Source organism: Coffea arabica, chromosome 11e (assembly GCF_036785885.1).
Source record: "Coffea arabica cultivar ET-39 chromosome 11e, Coffea Arabica ET-39 HiFi, whole genome shotgun sequence".
In the NCBI taxonomy this organism is placed as follows: Eukaryota; Viridiplantae; Streptophyta; class Magnoliopsida; order Gentianales; family Rubiaceae; genus Coffea; species Coffea arabica.
Genome location: NC_092331.1, coordinates 30,739,793 through 30,749,124, shown reverse-complemented (window position 1 = coordinate 30,749,124; position 9,332 = coordinate 30,739,793). Strand labels below are relative to the sequence as shown.

The following is a 9,332-nucleotide window of genomic DNA, read 5'->3' as shown; positions in this document are numbered from 1 at the left end:
TCAGAAACTAGATATATATCTATTGTATACGTTGTATGCTGTTAGAGTAGAAATTTCGTTGAAATCTATACTATATATAAAGTCTGAGGAAGGGGTTTGGGATTAACATTAGTGTTAACATTTATTATCATTTTATGAATTATCATTTTTGTCTTTATAAAAATTACTTTTATTTTAACTACCTATAACTATTCATGACTATTTTTTATTTTAACTATTTAATTATATGTTTTAAACATAACTAACTAACGATATAAAATTATTTTATGAAAAATATTTAATAGATTAAAGTTTGCTTCAATAATCAAAATTTTATTTAAAATATATAACTATAAATATTATGTATTTTTTATTGCACACGTAGTGAATGTGCACAGAGCACTAGTTAATTATTAGGGTTTTTATCAGTTTACCCCATTAAACTATACCCCAACTATCAGTTTAGTCCCTAACATTAACTTTTAGTCACTGAAGTCCTTGGACTAACGGTCAAATAAGAAGGCATTTTATAATTCACGTAAAAAGACATGTTTAGATCCAACTTAATTATAAATGGACAAATATACCCATAAATTGCCCTGCTAATATGTGAGAATTGCTTCAATTTGGAAAAACTCGCATGTTCTTATAATTTGGAAAATTATGAAAAGAAAAGGATCAGTAGGGAAAATTTTTTTACTAATATATCACTTGAGAAAAAATAGACCTTATAATGGAATAACTATAAAAATTTCCTTCAAGATTGTCTTTACTTGATGACGTGCAAATAGGTTATGAAATTCCACACTTCGATATCATCATATTTGCAATGTCTTGACAAGGTATTGCACAAAATAAAAAATTTTGTAAACAATTTAAGAAAATAGAGGAGAGAAAAGCTTTCTAATCCTTGTTTTATACTTAAAGCATAAGGAGAGGGTATTTTTGTCATAAAATTTTTCACTAAACTTTAGTTAGTTAGCAGTGCAATTTATGGGTATATTTGTCCATTTATAATTAAGTTGGATCAAACATATTTTTTTACGTGAATTATAAAATGGGGTTTTTATCAGTTTACCCCCTTAAACTATACTCCAACTATTAGTTTAGCCCCTAACGTTATCTTTTAGTCACTTAAATCCTTGGACTAACTGTCAAACAGTTAGTCCAAGGATTTAAGTTGTTAACTTTTAGTCACTTAAATCCTTGGACTAACTGTCAAACAGTTAGTCCAAGGATTTAAGTGACTAAAAGTTAACGTTAGGGACTAAACTAATAGTTGGGGTATAGTTTAAGACGGTAAACTGATAAAAATCCTAATTATTATGCCTTCTCTGTACAAGAGAGGAAGAATTTCAAATTAAAGCATTTGAACAGCAGTGCACTAAAAGAATCAAACATAACAACTTAAATATCCTTGGACTAACTGTTTGGTGCACTAAAAGAATCAAACAGAACAACTTAAATATCCTTGGACTAACTGTTTGACAGTTAGTCCAAGGATATTTAAGTTGTTAACTTTTAGGACAGTTAGTCCAAGGATTTAAGTGGCTAAAAGTTAACGTTAAGGACTAAACTGATAGTTGAAATATAGTTTAGGGGGGTAAACTGATAAAAATCCTAATTATTATGCCTTCTTGTACAAGAGAGGAAGAATTTCAAATTAAAGCATTTGAACAGCAGCGCACTAAAAGAATCAAACACCAAATCTCCACACATCCTTTGGGCTTTTGTCTTTCTCATTTTTTGCTTCTCTCAGTTGCTTTTCCTTCTCTCTCTAAGCATCCCTTTCTTCTACGTCTCCGATTTCTTCCTTTTCCATCTTATCCCTTCCCACTTTTCAGATTAGACGCTTTCTGTATATAAACTATTTTTATTAACTAATTACTATTTTTTCCCAATCATTGATAATAACTTTATTCTTCTCGTTTAATTTGAAGAATTTATCATTCCAATAATAATGGAGGATCGTAAATCCGAAAATAATTCCATCAACCAAGAAGAAAACCCTAGCACTATTCCAGTTAATAATTCTGCTGGTAACAGTAACAATAACGATACAGAACGAGGCGGCGATGGCCGCCGGCAGAGAACGCCGTTCACCGACCTCAGTCAAGAAGACGCCGATCTTGCCCTAGCCCGGACTCTTCAAGAACAGGTACCAGTGATTGATTTTGATTAGAAAAGCAATTATCTTGGAACATTTATGCCTTTATATATTTGACGTTCAATTTTGCGAATTCCGGTATTTTTTTTAATATATGCACTGCTTTTAGAAGAGCTGTTTGGGTTACATGGTTTATGAGTTATTTTAGCTTTTAATGTTGATATTTAGGGTTTCTTTTTGTTATGGTTTATTGGTGGGTTGGGGGGAAGGGGGTTCTGGCAATTTGAAATTTGAATTGCACTTTGAGTTGGTGGCATTTTGGTCAGATGAGTTTGGAATATAGAGCTATAATGGTGGTATATTTGTCTCTGTATGTTTTGGTTTCGTGAGAATTCTTGAGAATATGTTACTTTTGATATTTTTACTGTACGTTTTTGTTTGGGCGGGGCTTATTGGTTTTATGGTGTTTGCGTATTGCTTCTATATTTAATGTTTATTTTTGCATAACGAAATATGCTTTTGGGGAAGTAATCTGTGGGGCATTGATGCTGTCAAGTTTAGATGTTTTGTAATTAAATTGTTTAAGAAGCGGGAAGGATTTAAAATCCAATTAGACTGTTAGTGTTTAAATGGCCTGTGAGGTCATCGTCCTAAATAGGAAAACAGACTTTCAATTAGAGTATGTCAAATGTGTCTTTCCCTACTATTAGCACTTAAGTCAGGTGGAGCTTTGCTTTGAAGCACGAATTTTTATGAAGTTTCATCAATCTATCGTACAACATTTTTTTGGGTTGTTGTTGTTGTTGGGGGGTTCGGGGAGCAAAGATTTTGCAGGAATTGTTACAGAATATAAATTTCTGCTTGTGCTGTGTGCTCTATTTCAATTCAGATCATTCTGACCGTTTCCTTATATTGTAGGTCAAATTAATCTTTCATTTTCATTACTAAAATGAATGAAATGTTTCCTTTTTTTTTTTGTTAGTAACAAGATATTTTACCTCTAAAACCAGATATCAACATCATTGAATCTTTAGAGTAAATGTTCCTCATGGGACATTGATCTTATATTTTAGTTGCTTATTGGTTTTGCTGTTTTGGGTTTATCAAACAAACTTACTGGTTATGCTACAGGAGAGAGCTTATATGATGTTAAGAATGAATGTTGGTGAGGGAAGTGATTATGGAAGTTGGGAAGGTGGGAGCTATGGGCATGTAGATGACGAGGATGATGATTTTGATGATCCCAGCGAAGAAGAATATGATGGCAGTGAAGTAGAAGAGGATGAAAATGAGGAAGAAGAAGAAGATGCATTTGATGTTAATGCACAGGATGAGGAAGAGGAGGATGACAGCCAGAATGTTGAAATTGATCCGTCTGCTTATTCAAGTGATGAAGCCTATGCTCGAGCATTGCAAGATGCGGAAGAAAGGGAAATGGCTGCTAGATTGCTGTCCATGGCTGGAATAAATGAAAGTAAGTGGCTTCATCAAATTTGTTCTTGCTTGGACATTTTTCTTTTCTTGGCAGTTCTCTTTGGAAATTTGAGTTAATGAAGTTTCTGGTGATTGTTAGTGGTTATTGGTGAAGCTGATGATGAAGAAGAAGATGATGGTAATTCTCAGGTGATTATTTTTTTTCTTAACCAAAATAACAAAAAAGATCTGAGTGCTACAAGTTCTCTGATGGCTTAGTCTTCGATGATTTTGCTGCTGAGTTATCTCTGTTCAATATTTATCAGTGTCAACTGCTTAGAAAGTTGTGTTGTTCATATCTGACATTTTTCTCCTTTAGTTGAAAGGATACTAGATGGCCATCAATTTAGCAAATTTTGTAATGTTCATGGGGAAAAATTATATAACTTTGAGACGCTGATGGATCTATGATAAGATTGTTGTTTACAACGGAATGGTAGACAGAATTCCCTATCTTTCCATTGCTGGAATTAAAACTTTTCCTTTTATGTTATGGCTGGTTGAGGGGGAAAGCAAAAGGCCAAAGAACGAGGCAAGATTTGGAGCTGCTCATACTCTAGGTCGTAGCTTTCAAGTTAGATTAATCTATTGCTATTTGAGGAGCTAGGTATTCGAGAAGCGAAAAGTTGCCGTTCAACATTAATTGTACAGCAAGAAATAGCTATACAGAATGTGATTCTATATTGGCATCTTAAGAGCTCACTCTTATTTGTCTATAAACTAACACTATGGTTGTACATGTTTTGAGTGTCATTAAGTTGTCAATCTCAGCTTATTGTGTACTCAATAAAGATTAAATGCTATTGTTATAGGAAATGTATTAATTTACTTGACCTTAGTTGTATAAAAAGCATTTGAGCTCACTTTACAGTATACATGTGAAGCTTAAATACTTTAATAAATGATCAAGCTTGAGCAGCATAGTGTATGGATTGGCTCAGCTGAGTTGCCTACCTGCAAGTGAATGATCTGCATCGTTCTGAAGTGTGGTCATGTGTCAAACTTTGTGGTGTGAAGTGTCTTCGGATTAACAAGGTTGGATTGCTGCTCTATTTGTTAGTGCTTTAGTTATTTGACTTTAGGACTGGGATAACAAACTTCAACAAATTTTCTCGACTCTTAGAAACTTCTCTAACTTTTTTTTCCTTACACAGTTAATCTTTCACTCTTGGTTTTCCCTTTTATTCACATGATCTCAATCCCCCTCAAGGATATAAAAGATTTAGTTCTGAATGATAATTAGCTGATGATGTGCACCTGGTGAAGAAAGAAAGAGGTAAAGAAGAAGAATATATAGCATGTCGGAAGTGTTTTGAAATGATGAGGGCTAAACTTATGCATCACGTCTAGAAAAAGATTGAAGGAATCCTTAAACAGTTATGTTGGCCACATAATCTTTGAAGAAAAAGCGAAAATGGACTAAGGTCTTAGCTCACTGGCATTTCATAATTTTTTTTATTTTTTTATTTTTCTTCTGGGCCTCAATCTCTGATATACTAGTGGATTGATATCAAAGTTCTTGGATTTGCAAGTGTGCTAATTTGGAACGAATAAGTAAATCCTTGGTGTGATTTTTAATCGATTATGTAAAATTGTTTATTATCTGCTGTAGCGAACCTCAGTCTTTTGAGTTTTGTTGAAATAAACAGATCGTTGTAAGCACAGTTCAGAGTTCATAACAAATTTCAATTCTTAAACATTGTGCTGTTCAATAGGAATTTGAATTGCTTCGAACAAATATGAACTGCTGATTGCCAAGTCGTTGAAATTCAGGCTATGCAAATACGCATACTTAACATTCTCCATCTGTCCATCATATAGATTTTCCTATTTATACACGAAGAGGATTAAAGAAAGAGCTGTCATACAGGGTTTGAACCTTTTTAATGGTTGCTTAGCCCGTTTTCATTATGGTGGATCTTTGCTTGTGCTCTCATTTGAATTAGATTCTTGTTCTGCATCTTTTGTGTTCTTTTGCATTTCTTAAACATCTAGGTTTGCTTATTTCTAGTATGCTTAATGCTATAGACCGATTTTAGTTCCCCCTTTACTTTCTATTGTTTAACTTTCTATTGTTTAACTTATCCAACAAAATAGAAAGTGCCTTTCATCTACTTGTTAGAAGCAGAATTTTCTTTATGAGTGATGCAAGTGTTAAAATGAGATCTTTACTTTGCATTTACCCTTTGTGCTTTATGAATTAATAAGTTCCAGTCATCTCTTTGCAAATCCTGCCTTTGTAGTTTGTTTCATTATTTAGTCGTTTTTAAAATTTTTTCTAAGTCTTGATAATTACTACATATAGTAGTGTAATTTATGTGATCTACAAAATTCCTTTTATGTGCAGTTTGAAGGCATTTTCCAGGTCCTGATGTATTTTTTTTTGCTGCGTTTATTTATTTTTGCATGTTCAACGCGCGCGCGCACACACACACACACATATATATATGCATCTGTATGTATATGTATATGTTTGGGTGTGCGCTTTTGATTCTCCTACTATTGCAATTGCATAATGTTGCCTCAAATCTCGTCTGGGATTTCCAAATAGACGTATTTTCAGTGTAAACATTTTTTTTTTTCCTTAAAACATCTCTCCTGGGCGGAGGCTGGAGTGCCTGGCTAAGAGACAAAAAGAAAAAAGCAAACCAATCAGGAAGTTTTGGTCAGACACACAAGCTACACCTGCTATGTTGATTCTTCAAAGTTTTGTTCTGCATGTGGTCAAGGGACAATTTTTTTATTCAAAATTCATGAGCATGGAACAAGAGTAGGGTTTTAGCTCTGAGTAGTTGGTCACATTTGCTTTCTTAAATGTTGTTAAGCCTAGTGAGCTTACGTAGTTTTACTTGTGCTTGAATGGAGTTGCTTGCAGTTAGTTTATCTGCACAATCGTTCAACCTTCTGATTCCTTCTTGAATACCATTTATGTAGTGCAGTCATCACTGAAATTCAAGCTTTTCTGGATACATGATTTCAAAGATTATGAGATTAAACTTTCTGGTGGATATCATGAATGATCAGCCTATTGGTTTTTCAGGATGCATGGGAAGAAGTTGATCCTGATGAGCTATCATATGAGGTGAATCTGGTGTTTGAAATTGGTTTCATTGGATTTACTGTTACAACAATGAGTATAGTGGTGGCTGTTGATGGGATCATACTTCTAACTTTTCTCATTTACTTTGTATTTATATTAGGAATTGCTTGCCTTGGGTGAGGTTGTTGGAACTGAGAGCAGGGGTCTTTCTGCCGACACAATTGCCTCTTTGCCAGCAATGAGCTATAAGTCTCAGTGCACAGAGGCTGGAAGCACTGATTCGTAAGTATACATAACTGATGTGACATATTGGCATTTACCAACATTGTTGCAGATATACGAATGTCATCTATGGTTTTTAAAGTTATCCCTTCTGTATGTCTCTTACCATTTCAAATCTCCGCCAAGCGTCAATATTAGAGATTTTATATTTACACCTTTATTGGATGGTATGTTGGGAAGGTCAGTGAAATTGGAATATAAGGCTGAAAAAGAAAAACAGCTAGAAAAAATTTCCATAGTGGATCAAATTAATTTTGGAACTAAGAAAGTGTTCATATTAGGACAAATCTATGGACTAGCGGTCTGATTGACTCTGAGTTCATTATTCCGAAGATATTCGATTTGTTGAAGTTTCGCCAAATGCTTTGTGCTTTGTACTTTACATGTAACCAGTTATCATGTGGTAATTCAGGAATTGAAAATTTTTTCTTGCAGGTGCGTAATTTGTAGGTTGGACTATGAGGAAGGTGACAGATTGACAGTGCTTTCTTGCAAGCATTCTTACCACCCGGATTGTATAAACAATTGGTTAAAGATAAATAAGGTATGTTGGCCGGCTTGGTTATCAGTTTTTTGAGTTGCATCCAATGGGTATGTTGTTTGAACTTGACCTTTGTAAGAATTAACAGAACCTCAGGATTCTTTATACCTTGGTTAAGTAAAGAGAAGCACAGCATTTGTATTTTTACAGTGCCCTAAGGATCCAAAAGGGCAGGTGCAAAGGCAAAAGTCACATACCTGTTTTAGAAATTTTACAAGCCACAAAAGTGCTTGTAACTCTTATTGACAATAATAACATTTGATTGCTTTAACATACTAATCTAGGCATGATACAAAATACGTAAAATGATACAAAATACTTAAAAGACTACTAAAGTGTTCATAGTCTTAGAACAAGAATAATTAAGTTGAAGTGTTACCAAGGACACTGACTTGAGAAGACTCCTGTTTTGATAGTAACCTGGATTTTTCTTCAAAGTGCTGTTATTGACATATTAATGACCTCATCCAACTCTCTGGTGTCTAAGTCCTGTTGTTCTACTGTTTTCACAATGTAGTCTGCTTTTCCCAATTGGTCTCTATTTCCTCCTCCAGACCATGCCATGTCCAACTTCATTTTCCTTTGTCATTTGACCCCAAAAAAAATCAGCTTCCAAGTGTATGAATTAAGTTGGCTTCCAAGTTACATTTCTTCAACCATCAGCTTGATTCTTCTTGTTGCTGACTTTGAGGTTGTCTTTTTATGTTTTATTTCTTCTTTTCGGCTGTAGGTTTGTCCGTTCTGCAGCGCTGAGGTCTCCACTTCGGGAAACAGCTAGCAGGATCTGAATGCTTTTTTATTATAGAATAGGCCAATACTCTGCATAAATTTGCAGAAAGTGGAGTGATTTGTGATAATTACTGTTTTAAACATAAGCTTCCTTGTTGGCCTTAAGATCCTTGTATGTGCTTTTGTATCCATTGTTGATTCTGCAGAATATAATTAGCCACATTCGTTTTCACTTGCCTTTTTTGGGCAGCATTTCTGCTTCCGTTTTTCCCCCAACTGTTTTGGATTTGGTTTTGTGTCTGGACTTATATTTTGATTTTGGTTTTGTGTCTGGACTTATATTTTGTTTAAAGTCAAGCAAAGAGTGCATAGTTCTCTTTGACTATCCGTTGGACCAGCTCTTTCCGTCCGCTTGTACCCAAAAACAGCGACTTGCATCAATAAGGCATTCTACGCTGGCAACTGTGAAAAAGTAGATTGTTCTTTTGCTGGAGATCTTGCTATTGCTAGAGTAGATGTGTCAAATCCTTTGCATTTGCAACTTAATGAATCAAGAACTTGCTAAAAAGAAAAAGTGGTTTACTCTACCAACCTACATGTTTGACACGTGATATTTAAAATAGAAGAGAGGATAATTTGGTAAAGAAGGGAAACTAAAAGTTGCCTATTCCCCTCTAACTCTGCTTTTGTTGAATTTTCAATTCTACATGCAAGGACCATCAACGGTATCTTAGTTTTAAAGGTTATTTCAGTAAAGTTGTTTGATAAGTGACCAGTTTTATTCCCATTGACCATGAATCGTAAGTTACTGTTAAGGGTCTTTTCTGTGGGATTGTTTGATAACTAAAGTTAATGGTTAATTTTACCCACACAAGTCATGAACAGCTAAGGGTCATTTGGACTAAAGTAGTTTAATAATTGGGGTTAATGGTCGATTTTTCCTCCGAACCAGTAAGCCTTTTGCGTATAATTTACGGTTCCATTACATGTTATTAATATTGCTTAAGTATACAATGGCTGACGCAAAGGCCCAATTCAATGCATCCATTACATAAAACCCACGTTTTTGAAATTTTTGTTGTCACATTTTAGGTCTTGATATCTGTTAGGTTTAAAACTCTTTACTTATAACCTTTTGATTAAGTTCAGTAGTTAATTATCAAATTTGAGACAAAAAATAT

General features: G+C 34.2%; 1 protein-coding gene across 1 annotated transcript; it reads left to right on the top strand.

Moving 5' to 3' along the window:
* Positions 1–1,794: 1,794 nt before the first annotated feature.
* LOC113719605 (E3 ubiquitin ligase BIG BROTHER-related-like) lies at positions 1,795–8,403 on the top strand. The gene is made up of 7 exons (XM_027244847.2): positions 1,795–2,137; positions 3,218–3,560; positions 3,660–3,709; positions 6,600–6,641; positions 6,760–6,881; positions 7,317–7,425; positions 8,153–8,403. The coding sequence occupies exons 1-7, from the start codon at positions 1,940–1,942 to the stop codon at positions 8,198–8,200; spliced, it is 912 nt and encodes a 303-aa protein (XP_027100648.1). The 5' UTR covers positions 1,795–1,939; the 3' UTR covers positions 8,201–8,403.
* Positions 8,404–9,332: the final 929 nt, after the last annotated feature.

Excerpts from the sequence above, each read along its gene's own strand:
- LOC113719605 (XM_027244847.2), top strand. The coding sequence starts at position 1,940 with ATGGAGGATCGTAAATCCGAAAATAATTCCATCAACCAAGAAGAAAAC. Across the intron at positions 3,561-3,659 it reads CATGGCTGGAATAAATGAAA|TGGTTATTGGTGAAGCTGAT; the intron begins GTAAGTGGCTTC and ends GGTGATTGTTAG. Across the intron at positions 6,882-7,316 it reads GAGGCTGGAAGCACTGATTC|GTGCGTAATTTGTAGGTTGG; the intron begins GTAAGTATACAT and ends TTTTTCTTGCAG.